Source organism: Lactuca serriola, chromosome 4 (genome assembly GCF_051521515.1).
Source record: "Lactuca serriola cultivar US96UC23 chromosome 4, Lser_US96UC23_V15, whole genome shotgun sequence".
Taxonomy (NCBI): Eukaryota; Viridiplantae; Streptophyta; class Magnoliopsida; order Asterales; family Asteraceae; genus Lactuca; species Lactuca serriola.
In genome coordinates this window covers 362,189,727-362,203,506 of record NC_136411.1, presented here as the reverse complement: position 1 = coordinate 362,203,506, position 13,780 = coordinate 362,189,727, and the positions used below count along the sequence as shown (strand labels likewise).

General features: G+C 33.4%; 1 protein-coding gene across 2 annotated transcripts; it reads left to right on the top strand.

Moving 5' to 3' along the window:
• Positions 1-2,829: 2,829 nt before the first annotated feature.
• On the top strand, positions 2,830-7,890 carry LOC145097639 (putative disease resistance protein At5g66900). Of its 2 annotated transcripts, none has more exons than XM_079035253.1 (6): positions 2,830-3,029; positions 4,404-5,037; positions 5,106-5,506; positions 5,596-5,957; positions 6,048-6,259; positions 6,730-7,890. In XM_079035253.1, exons 1-6 carry the CDS (start codon positions 3,006-3,008, stop codon positions 7,560-7,562), a joined length of 2,466 nt encoding a protein of 821 aa, XP_078891379.1. In that variant the 5' UTR covers positions 2,830-3,005; the 3' UTR covers positions 7,563-7,890. The 2 variants fall into 2 exon arrangements, with proteins under 2 accessions (XP_078891379.1, XP_078891380.1); XM_079035254.1 differs by lacking the exon at positions 2,830-3,029 and adding an exon at positions 3,979-4,191.
• Positions 7,891-13,780: the final 5,890 nt, after the last annotated feature.

The window sequence follows — 13,780 nt, the reverse complement described above, 5'->3', positions numbered from 1 at the left end:
TGTGATTTTCCAATATCTTAAACGAGTTTGGTTATGGTGTTTTTATCGAGGTTGGCATTGACTCATGTTTTATGTTTAAAAAGACCCTCATACTTATTATCATTTCATATATTTCCTTTATGTCAACCTTTTGCCTAAATCCAACCATTCCATAATTAATTACAATTTCTTGACATTTTCACATGAATTTTCTTCTATATTTAATTAAGTGCTTGCAAATTTAAGAAAATAATGGGAACTGATATTTAAATATTTGTACTAAATTATGACAAGTACTTTTAAGAAATTTAAAAAGACTAGATGAAATTGAAGTGTCTTTCGGTTTTAAGTTATTCCTTTGAAGTAATGTATCGTAAATTTCAATCTAAACATGGATATATTCCAATGACTTCAGTAAGGAGTGAAGCAAGTAGACGTGAACTATTTTAACGTGTGGAATCAAATAATCTTTTATGACTTACTCGTCAAATCAAAATCTGTATTTTTATGTTCACAAAATACCATTTTATCAAAGTATTATCATAAGGAAATCAACTTCAACTTTTTGTTTACCTTTATTTTAGTGGTTTTTATGGTATATTGTGAACAAAATGTTCTCCTTGTTTTCCTTGTGGTGATACTTCTTAAAAAAAACATATAGTTCATTATTCATTTATAACATTAACACTTTGTTTTATCTTTATCTTACTTGTAAAGTTATCTTAAAGTAGTTGGTCTAACATTCACTTCTTTTGATTTGGTGTCGACGTGTCATATATGTTAAGTTAGTCTTTTAGTACATATACTTATCTCTCAATATAGAATGATTATAATACAAGCAATGGATAGAGTCGAGAGACAGATGCAACTGAAATTACAGTTAAATTACAACGGATCTTGTGTGAAATATAAACACTGAAATTACAGTTAAATGACAACTTAAACCACATGATACACTTCTTGGATTATTCATAATAGTAATATCAAGTACACATATAGAGTGTAAAGACTACAAGGGACATAATGTGTACGCTATAAAGTAAACTGTAAATAGTTTTACCAAATAACTCAAATTCTTAAAACACCTATGTCAACCAAATTACATGATTTTTTAAACATAAAGTGATTAAGGTCCACCCAAAATGCAATAAAATTTGGGTTCCCAATCGCCACATAGAGAAAACCGTAAATAATTTTCAGTTTTAAAAATTTTAATGTAATATTTCAAACATTGAAACACAGTTACACAGCTAAAAGTCATCGAAATTATCACCTTCGAGAACATTGTTTCATTGTGGCATTTCATCGAACAGGTTGTCGCCTCAATAGAATCGCCATGATTTTTAACGCCCAGATATCATAATGCTACAAGACCGAGTATTTTTTTTGCTTAAATATCACCGAACAACTTAATTAGCGTTCATATCCCTGCTCATTTTTTTTAGCGTGGGTTATTTTCTTAGCATATGTTCTACATTAGTGGTTATACATTCTTTAAAAGATTTACGAAAATTCATATACTACGAAATATATTTTGATGAATGATGATCACAAGCTCAATCATTTAAAATTTGCATGCTTATGAGTAGCATGCATGCAAGACAACATTGCCTTATAAGATTTCTGAATTCAGCTTGCAGGGATGATACTGATGATTAATCTCATGATCATTATCGATGAAGATGCATTTCATCATGTGCGTCGCATTGGGTTTCGAAATTCAGAAATTACGAAGCAAATGGATCAAATACCAACGCAGAATGCGGTGGTCCACCTCCCAATTACAGTTTTTTTTTGGTCCCTTATCTTTAGACATTGTTGGTATTTGAACCTTATTTCTATAAAATGACATTTTTACTATTTTTTTCTTTATTTTTATATTTTTATATTTTATTATTACTTTAGTGACCATTTATGTTAACATACAAAATACCAAATCACCATTGCATGTTTTTGTGTCTTTATGGCAACATACAAAATACATAATCACCGGCTACGCTTTCATCGAAAAAATTAAGCACAGACATTACTGACCTTCTTCATCTCTTCCGTCGTTGAACCGTCGTCAGACTTCTCCATCTTCATGTGCTTGATTCAAAGCTACAAATCATGGTATCGTAGCTCATGATTCAACCTACATGGATGATATCGTAAAGGGTTTTATCTAGGTGTGCTGGATATTGGAGAAAAGTGCACCAAAAGCAGAGGTAAAAAGCGGTAGCCTACATAACTATGGGGTTTTAACCTCAGGAATACATCGTCGATTCCAGTATCCGATCTTGTGAGCATTTTGGAGCAGTATCGATGATGTTCAATTCTCCCACGCGAATATCAATTTTTTCGAAAGGCATTTGGGTATAAACCGACAACAAATCTTTAATTAGGGTTGAAAATGTTTGTCAGATGGTACGTGGGTTACTATGGTTTTTCAGTAATGAAGAGCCACCAGTGAAGAAGATGTTGAATTTTTTCTTAAATTGGGTGATTTTATTTTTTGCTAATTCTTTATGGATTGATTTCCGTTTCCTCGGATCCACCAACAAATCTTCAAATAAGGTTGAACTTTTTTTTTCCACAAATTCTTAAGGTAAGTTACATAAATGATCATTGTACCTTAGGGAAATAATAATATAGTATGGAAAATATGGAGAAAAAAAGGTAAAAATGCAATTTACAGAAAATTAACTGAAATTTTTTGACATCGTGTTTGAAAAGTACCATCTCCGCATCCTATAGGGACCATTTGTGTAATTTTATTTTATTATAATAATGATTGCTAGGTTGTCCAGGTAATGAAATGCTCCGCGTCTATAAATAGAATGTGACATGGCTTCATATTCATAATGCATATAATAGCGAATTCTCCATAACATTCCAAGTGTGAACAAGCATTTGTATCGTGAGAAGGGAAACCTTTTGGTATTTTGACTGGTTCTTGTTTGGGTGATTAACAACAGAGGCAAACCACATTGGTTTTCTACCTCAAGTTAAATCTAAAGGTTATCGATTGAAGTTGTATCTATACAATGCCTGCAGGAGTCCAGCAAATGGTATGGATTGTATTTATAATATGTTCATCACATAGATTTTGAATATGAATCATATATTGTTCCAATGTGATGTATATATGCTATTTGATCCCAACATTAATCATATTGGAATATATTTATTATGTATAAATTCCTACACAATAAAAGGCAAAATGAACATATCAATGACCCTAATTCTATGTTGCGCCCTCTCTACAACACTCAATGGAGGTTTTTTATTGGTGTCTATAGTGGCATCGACAACACCTACTCTGTTAGTTCACAGTGGAAAATTTTTCAATTTTTTTTTACTTATTTTTCTTACACCAGCAACACCTACTTCAACATCGGCAACACCTAGTATTTATTATTGCGTCTGCATCTGCCCTCGCTCCCACTTCCACCTTGGACAGATCGACCTCTCACAATTTGCTTTGTTAATCATATCAGATTACACCTTCATTATTGTTCGATGTTACTTGTCTCTTTTAGGTATATCCTAACCATTGCAATTAATCCCTTTTCCTTCAAATTTGTGGTGATCCATGCAACTCCTAACTTCTTTCTTTATACTACATGCAATATCATGTCCAACATTGTTCTATCGTATGTTTACCGAAGCATTCTTGTTATCCCAACTTTCATTATTCATTCATACTTTTATTTTATTAGAACACTCAAAGCCATACAACATATTTGAACTAAAGTTTTTCTTTCAATCGGGTTTTGTTTAGGTTTATAGATATTTTAAAATAGATGTTTAATGAATTTGAGTACATGTTTATATCAATATAAGGATCCGTAGCCATTTTACTTTTCTGATAGCTATTTTTTATAATTACAATTTTATGAATTATGACTCAGACCACTAACTTTAAAATGTGCTTTACATAATAAAAAAAATCGAAATAAAAGATATTTTTTGTCATTTAAAAAAAGATTATATATATAGAAGAGTTATTCTTCAAATTGTTAACGATTCCTTTTCACTTCGCAACAAATTAAAAAGCGGTTGAACGGAACCGTCCTCCCATCATCCTCCCCGGCTCAGCAACGTTCCCTCCACCTCTATCGATGTTACAGAGGAAGACGTCATGTTCTTACATCGATTACAAGCTAGTGGTGAATCCACACGCTTACGCGCTAATTGATTCTTAAATTTTATCAATTCCGAAGTGTCGAGGTATTTTCATTTTTGTGAATTTGTTCCTGTACTGTGTACTCGATGTTCTAATCAATAAATATTCTTCTCCTTGGAATTACAAACCCGCAGAGGATCATGAGTTTTTGCCGCCTTTACATTATTGAATTTGAATTTAAGTCGAAATCTGATTGCTAGGGTTTTTATTTTACTTCGTTGTGTAAATTGTAAATTTGTAATTGTGGTTTTTACAGATGATTGCGCCAAACGCTAATGAAGCAGCTCTGCGAACAGTAATGGTGGAGTTACTGAATACTGTGGTATTCGAAACCAAAAGAACTGCCAAATTTAGAACTCTGCTCAAGCGCATCCAGAGAACATTAAAGAACATTGAGCCGATTTTTTATGGATATGAGAGGTTGAGAAAAGTGTTGTATCGACCTGAAAGTGAGACCAAAATGTTCATATATTATGTGGCAAATGGAAAAGAAGTAGTTCTTGAGTGCTCGGAGATCAAGTGTTGGAATGTTTACAAGAAATTTCTTCACGCCAACAAGCTAATTGGATTGGACAACATGCTTTTGAGATTCTTTCAGAGTGAATTGCAGGATAATTTGAGTTCAAGCAGGAGGAGTCTGTTTGAGATTTATGCTTTGGGAGACAAATTGGATCAAGTACTTGCAGCTGTTACCAAACAGACAGATGGATTTTCAGAGTCCTGCAGTGTTCCAGGGCTTCCAGATGTCATCATTGGGTTGGATTTTCATCTTCAAGAACTGAAAAGAATGGTGCTCAAAGATGACACCCAAGTTGTAACAGTTTCAGCTCCTGGAGGATGTGGGAAGACCACATTAGTAAAGATGCTCTGTCATGATAATGAAATCAAAGGTACATAAACTATTGAGCTTTTCTTCTATCCATTTATTCTTGATCTCATTCTTAACTGTTTTGTACAGGCATTTTTGGGGACAATATCTTTTATGTTACAGTTTCTAGAACAACCTCCCTTAAGACACTCATCCAGAAACTATTTGCACATTTCCATGTGAATCATTGTGAGTTACAAACTGATGAAGAGGCAAAGAACCAATTAGAGAACTTTATGAGACAAATGGGATCAAAGAACATATTGCTGGTGTTGGATGACGTGTGGTCAGAATCCGAATCACTTATTGAAGATCTTAAGTTTCCAATATCAGGATACAAAATCTTGGTGACATCAAGATTCTTGTTTTCAAGATTCGGTTCCACATATGAACTAACTTTGTTAAACGATCAAGATGCAAAGACCCTTTTTTGCTCTTCTGCATTTCATAACATGAATTCCATAAATGTTCCAGATGATCTTGTGAACAAGGTAAAATTTTTCTTAATCTTTTAGAGTAAGACCTTTTTTACATATGATTACATTGGAATTCAACTTTTTGGTTTTGGTTTTCGATTTAGATGGTTAAATACTGCAAGGGGTTTCCATTGGCACTTACTGTGATTGGTGCATCATTATGTGGTCAAAATGTGGTCAAATGGAGGTCAACTTTGAAGAAATGGTCAGAAGGTCAATCAATCTTTCATTCAAGCAGCCGATTGTTGCTTAGTCTTCAGTCAAGTGTTGATGCACTTGAAGATTTGCCAATACTGAGAGACTGTTTTCTAGATTTGGGTTTGTTTCCAGAAGATGAAAAAATCACAGCCTCTGCTTTAATGGACATGTGGGTAGAATCATACAATTTAGATGATGAAGGAATGTATACAAGTGAATACCTTCTTGAACTCTCTTCAAGAAACCTTCTCAATCTTGTTCTCACCAGGTAAAAGTTTGTTATATCAAATGCTCATAATAATATATAAAGTTTTGTTATTTCTATGGTGATTAATTGATTTTTGTTTGATTTTTTCAGGAAAGATGGTAGTGAACTTGAAGGGTATTGCAATGAGCATTATGTCACACAACATGATTTATTAAGAGATTTAGCCATCCATTTGAGTAGCCAAGATCCAATAGCTCAAAGAACACGATTGTTGGTTGAAATTTACAAGAATCAAATACCCACATGGTGGATTCAACAAAAGCAAGAACCTATGGCTGCACGTCTCTTGTCTATCGCAACAGGTTTCACTTCTTCCCATTTTCTGTTTCTTTATGTGCAAAAAATAGCACAACCTTACTTTTGTATATTTGTGTATCACAGCATCCTACTTTCATTTCTTTCTATTATGACAGTGTACTCTCATCCATTTTCTTTATTCCAAAAAATCCACCCAATCGTAGCATTATCCGTTTGATTATTTTCTTAATTGGGTAGATTTTTCAAAGTACATTGTTTTAATGGGAATACATAAAAGATTAAAAAAAAAATCATGCCCTATCGATGGATCCATCATGTGGGTAAACTGCGGAGCACCATGTTCAAAAACCGTGGGTCTTCCTTTGGGAACTGTGCACATCAACCACTAGGCTCCAACTGTAATTCAAGTATGATGCTATAATAAACAAAGCAACAAACATATGTTGCTATTTCTTGCAATTAATCATTTTTTTTGTAACAAAATGCATGTGAAATGACCATTTTCTTTCTGCAGACGAATCATTCTCGTCGATTTGGTACGATCTAAACACACCAAACGTTGAAGTTTTGGTACTAAACATACGAAGCCGAAAATACAAACTCCCCCCATTCATCAAAAAAATGAACAAATTAAAAGTTTTAATCATCACAAGTTATGGGATGTGTCCTTGCGAGTTACATGAACTTCAATTTGTTAGTTCTCTATCAAATCTAAAAAGAATAAGACTCGAACATCTCACGCTTTCTCACTCAATCCAATCCATTTTGGAATTGTACGAATTAAAGAAGCTTTCAGTTATCATGTGTGAGATCGGTAGTGCATTAGCAAGTTGTACAAATGTTACGCTTCCGAATCTCTTAGAGCTTGAAATCGACCGTTGTTATGATTTGACGGAAATACCCTCGGAATTTTGTAGTCTTGATCATCTCAAGAAACTAAGCATTACTAATTGCCATGAGCTTCACTCTCTTCCTAAGGGATTGGGGAGTTTGTCGAATTTGGAGATTTTAAGGATTCATTCTTGTACGAGGTTAGTTCGATTGCCGGATTCGATTAGGTTCCTTGGTAATTTGGTGTTCCTTGATATATCGGATTGTTTGAGTATAAATATGTTGCCTTATGAGCTTGGGAAGTTGAATGGTCTTAGAGTGATTAAGATGAGTGGTTGTAGGGGATTAGAAGAGTTACCGGATTCAGTGATTGATTTGTGTTTGTTGGAGGACGTGATTTGTGACGAAGAGACTTCATATTTATGGAGCTATTATGAAGATGATCTTTGTGATTTAAAGATAAATACAGTTGAAGATGACCGATTTGCAAACTTCATGAAAATAGTTGCACGTTAGTGGGTACCAGGCTGATGGCCCGCTCTTGGTTGGAGTTGGTCTGCTCTTATTTGGAGCGGGCCTTTCTGCTTGGGCTAGCCCAGCCTCTTTCTCTCTTTCCCTGGTTGAATGATCAACCAGAGTACCAAGTGTTGTAACTCCAGGCCTCAAAGCCTTTCTAGCCCAAGCCCAATTGATAGGGACGATTATGATGGTTTCAAAATCCTTTTTAAAATATAATTCTACTCCATGATGTATAAATAGTAAATTTGTATCAATAAATGTATTGCATATTGTGTAAGTTGTAATGTTTTATGTCTATATACCAATAAGACTCGTTTTACTTTTATTTTGGTGTTTTTGAAGTTTGGGTTGTCATAAATAGTAAATTGTGTATGACATAGCGATAAAGAACATATAAAATATAAATGGAAGCTTTTGATGGTCGTCTAATGTTTGATCATCCAAAACAAGTTCACTTTGATGTAGACAAACACTAAGAGTATACATAATGCATAGTTTAATGGAATAGTTGAACGATATAGAGTTTTTAGTTGGAATTTTATTGGTTAAACTCAATCATAGTGTGATGTCATGTTGGCATTAAATGGATATGAAGTTCAATAACCATTGAAAAATTCAATGGGAAAAAATGAAACTTTTTGATATAAAATGAATACAGATAAATCATTATAATAAAAATATGTTTCACAATCTTGTAGAGATCAGTGTATTGTAGGATATTTTTTATTGTCACGTTTTATAAGAAGTAGAATGATAATGTACACATACATTATAATCTATAAAGTTTAATACATTAGGATGCCTAAATGTTTCATCACTCTTCATACGAGTTATTACATCTAAGGGTTATTTCTTTATTTTTCTTCCATAAGGTCTTATATTGGTAAAGTGAACGAAAAGGTAATAATGTATATGTAAAGTGACTGAAGGGGTAACAATGTTTATATTGATAAATGTTATTGGCTTAAATTAGTCAAAGTTTGTTTCATTTTTTCCTAGTCTCTTGTATTTTACTTTACTCCTTATTTAGTGGAGATAGATTGTAACACCCATTTTTCCGGTTAGTAATTTTAATTATTTGATATTTGAAAGTTGTTTATTTATTTATTTTGTGTGTGTGGGTGGGAGGGGGGGATGGGGCGGCGTGACTCGTTAAGAGTCTCAGCTACCAACTCACGATGCCACTTCTAATGAAGTGTGCGGCATGAAGGGTCTGCTTGGCTAAACCCTGAATGCCTCGATATTTGAGCCTATTTAATGGCTCTAACTCCTAGGATTTTGTCATTTCATCTCATCCATCTTTAAGAGCCTCTCTAATGCAAAACCCTAGCCCCATATTTTGATTCAAAGAGTTTTCTCCCTTTTTTAGCTTGAAGGAGTCATTTGATTGCAAGAAGGTGTTGTTCTAGTCATTTCCAACGGCTAGCAACCTTATTTTTTGTTCTTTGGACCTCTTTGAGTATCCAAATTAATTCATTGCTTTATGTTTATGGCGTGTTAGATCAAGGTTTATGGCTTAGTTTTTGGTCTCTTCTTGTGGTTTGGGTAGAGTTTGAAAAACTTGAGACCTAAAGAGGTTGTTTATGGTGGTTTGTGAACCTTTTTGGTTTGAAAATATGGAGAATTGTCTTGCATCTGAAACCATGCAAGACAATGAGCTCATTTTGGTCCCTTTTATGACCTAGGTTGAAGATCTAAGCTTTTATAGGGCGGCTAAACACTCTTATATTGTGTGAAAGGCTCACCATGCCTATCGGAGCACTCCTTAAGGAAGCGAAGCATTATGATTGGGGCTGGCAACCTCACGTGTCTTACACATGACATGGTTTTTTTAGGCCTTTTTCATTCTAAATATGTATCATCCTATTTCAGAAGGGAAGACTTGAAATCGAATTTTGAAGGGGAAAAAGGATTATTATGCTCAATTTAAGAGGGATTAGAGTGTTGTATGAATAATTCAATTCCTAAAGCTAATTCCTTGATTTCTTATGTAATTATTCACTTGTGGTGCCAATATATATATATATATATATATATATATATATATATATATATATATATATGTATGTATGTATAAGGCTTTTTTGGGATTAGAGTTTGTAACTCTTTTGTAGATAAAACACTAACTTTTGGTGGAAGATGAGCTTACTTGTTATAGGTCTTAAACTTAACAATCATGATATTGAGTAAATTAACAACATACATCAAAAGTTGGTAAAATTGAAAGTTAGGGTTTGACATATATGAAGGGCCTAATCAAGTATGACCAACCCTTGTTTACAAATGGTCTCAATACATGTTTTACAATGTAATGAAGTGTAAATGATTCCTTAAACTCTATGGGATGAGTTAAATCCATGGTATTCGAATATGTGGCATGAAACCTTAAGCGGGGTAAAGTGAATTTTAAAGTTGTGATATGGACTATTATCGTTATGAATGTTGGTTGAAGCTATGGATTTTGTAATATAATGTTGTTAGCATAAAGATTAAATGCAAGTTAGGAATTTGGATATTGCTACATAATCGATGGTAGTCAAAATAGCATATCGACATGTAAATACCTTTGGGTTCTAAGACACACAGAAGCATCGAGAATTGAAATTGACATAAGTATTATATCACAATGGGAGTAGTTATAAATGTTGAATGTTAGTAGTGGATATGTCCATCTAGTTGAATTATGCATGATGTTGAAGGTTATCGGGGGCAAATGAGACTATAGTTATTGAACAGGCTCTGCCAAAGGTGGCCCAAATCATTTGGTGAAGATATGGAAGATGTCTTGCCTTGTTTTGCACAATGTTTTAAAACTCATGTTGACCTGTCTAATCGAACCAGTTGGACCATGAACTAGGGAAGAATGGTTAAGTAAAAGCGTGTTTTTCCCTATTTTAGCGATCCTTAGGCTAGGTTTATATGAGACAATGATGGTGCAACTCTAAACATTATTGAATACAATGACCAAATTGTCACAGTCTTTCCCATGATTGATTTCTTTTGGAGTTGTCCAATCTCAACAAGGTCTAGTTTTGTGCTAGAGTTTAACCTGGAAGTGATCCAATGAAGCCCTCTAAGTTCAATGAATAAAGTTGATGGTATGATGCATTTGAATTATAAAGAAATGTATTCACCTATTGATTGGAACCAAGGTTGTCAAAATCATGATCTTGATCGTAAGATCGTACAATCCTACGATCTTAGCTATGAAAAATGATGTGCAGGGGCAGAACACAAGTACAATAAGTAGGGGCAAAATTAAAATTTCAAAACAAAACCATATAGACAAAAAAAAATGTTTCAAAATTATAACATATCAAAATTCGAAATAAATATTTTTATATCGCTATTCAAATTTGCATTATTAAGTATTGCACAATTGTTTGTAGATTAATCTTTTCAACTTCTCTTTCAAATGACATACTAGTCATCGGGTATTTTCATTCAAAAAAATATCTCATGGTTTGTAGGGTTTTGAAGTAGAAATGACATGTTTATTTTAAATAAGACATTAACGGTGGATTGTTTTTTCATATTGATATATATATACTACATAAAACAATTAACTATCAATCGCTAAATAACAAAATATAATGAAAAATAAAATAACAACCAACAAATATATTATATCAAACATCCATCTTTTGTAATAAAATATAAGTTATTAAATGTTTGTTTATTGATGACGTCAAAGTATAACTAAATAATATGTTGTGATTTTAATCAATTTACACTATACATATTCTTTTTTAGTGTTTATAAAGGTTTTATTAATAAAAAACCAATCCATAATATCAATAAATTAAAAATTAATGGTAAAGGCTTTTCAGATAAAGTACTTTTGCAGCTTTGCTATATGCCTATATGCCCTGTACTATCATCTTAATACAGCACGAAGTGATACTCATAGACATAAAACAAGAGAAAGGGAAACACTCATCAGACTTAGAGAGAGAAAGAAAAAATACCGGTATGGTCCTCTTGTGGATTCTGGAGAGAAGATCGAAAAGGAAGATTGGTCGTTGGCGGCAGCAGGAATAGAGAACGAAAGAGAAAAGAGAGAAATTCGGAGAAGCGACAAGCCGACGATGGAGAACTGGTGGTCCGGCTGGCGACAAAGACCTATGGGAGAGATGCAGCTGGTCGGCGGTCAACGGTGTTATTCCGGTGAACTTTTGGATGTTTCGACTTCGAAATTTATGGATCTTGTTTTCTTAAACTCAAATATTTTAGTTAATAATTTTGTAGATTTGATTTTGTTTTATAGATTTTAAAAGACAATGTCTTAGTTTTATGAGTTTCCTAACGTAATACCGATTCTTTTGATTCTATTATTTTATTTTATCAATGATTTTATTTTTAATTTCATCAATGATTTTCGGATGATTTTGTTGGTTCATAACTAAATATGTAATTCTAAAGAGGGGGGCCAAATTAGCAATTATAATGACCATTGGATTTAATTTAAAAATAAAAGGTATATATGTAAGGTATGAGGCTTAAAACCGGGGAGGCCATGGCCCCTTCCGGCCCCTATTAGGATCTGCCACTGATGATTCGGGTTGTATACAGATCCAATTTGGATAGGATCGCATGTGAGATTGTAAGATCGTAGGTTCGGTTCGTAGAATCGGGATCCGATCATACCTTCCCTTGATATATTTTTGAAAATGAACAAAAAATGTGTTTACCACTTTATATCTTTTTCCCTTTACTGGTTTATCGTTTATCATCTATGTTGCAAGTTGTGACTAATGTTTTGAAGGTTTTATAGCTTTTGAATAGAAAAGTGAATGTTTGAGATATTTTTAATGTTTTAAAATTATAAGTTACAGTTATGTTTAATTTTGTAGAATATTAGGATCCCAATCCTGATCTTATGATCCTAATCTTGCAAACCCAAAACGATCATATGTTGGATCTTAATTTTGACAACCTTGATCGGAACAACTTAGATGATTGATGGCCGATGACGATTCTTTAAAAATTCGTCCGCAATTAGATTGTCATCAAGTACTTCCTTAAACCTTAGGTAGTCATCTAGATCCACAATAAATGAAGCCATTTGTCGTCGCATTTTGGTGTTACAAACAACGAAAAAAGCCCATCCTCTTCTGAAATAAGAACCAGGGTAATTCCATGCCCTACGTTGATCAAAAATGTTAGATTTATTTGAACCTTAAAACCGAGATGTAGAATCAAGAGAATTGTATGAATGAAGTGTATATGTATGGGTGGGTGTGTCTTATGAGCATTTATGTACATCGAACACATATTTGGGTTTAGACGAGGAAAATCCATATCTTAAAGTTGTTGGGTCAGTTAAAAAAGATTTGCAATAATTAATTTAATAGTTCATCCCCTTATTGTCCTTAATTTGTACATAATAATAATTAATAAAAAAGCCTATCTCAATCTTTCCTTGTACTTATATAATTTTGAATATGGGTGCAAACGAGCCAAACTATTCGTGAGTTATTCAGGATCGGCTCGATAAAAGCTCAAATCGAAACAGATTATAAACGAGTCCAAGTCGAGCTCGAGCTTACAATTAAGCTCGTTTATTAAACGAGCTTGAGCCTATGTCATTAAGCTTGATTAGGCTCACGAGCCTAACCGAGCCTATCTATTATATAATTTATTATTACTTTTATATATTAAAATAAAAAAATATTTAGGGAATTAGGGATTTAAGGTATTAGTAAACGAGCTTCTTAACGAGCTCAAACTGAGCTTAAGCTTATTTCTGCATGCTAGACAAAAACCAAGCCGAGCTTGACCCCATGCTGAGCTTGTATAATTCTTTACGAGCTCGAGCTCAGTACAAGAAAGCTTGAATCGAGCCGAGTATAACTTAAACGAGCCCGAGCCGATCCTAGCCAAGCTCGTGCTCGGCTCGGCTCGTTTGCACCAATAATTCTGATACGTTTTCTTCCAAAAGAAAAGGACGCTTCTTCTTATTCTTCTTCTATCTTTCGTACACATGTTTTCTTCAAAAGAAAAGGAGGCTTCTTCTTATTCTTCTTCTATCTTTAGTACACGTGTTTTCTTCAAATGAAAAGGAGGCTTCTTCTTATTCTTCTTCTATCTTTCGTACACATGTTTTCTTCAAAAGAAAAGGAGGCTTCTTCTTATTCTTCTTCTATCTTTGATTTTCTTCTTCAAAACCATTGCTTTTCTGTTTTTCTTCTTGTAATTTTCCTGTTTTTCTTCTT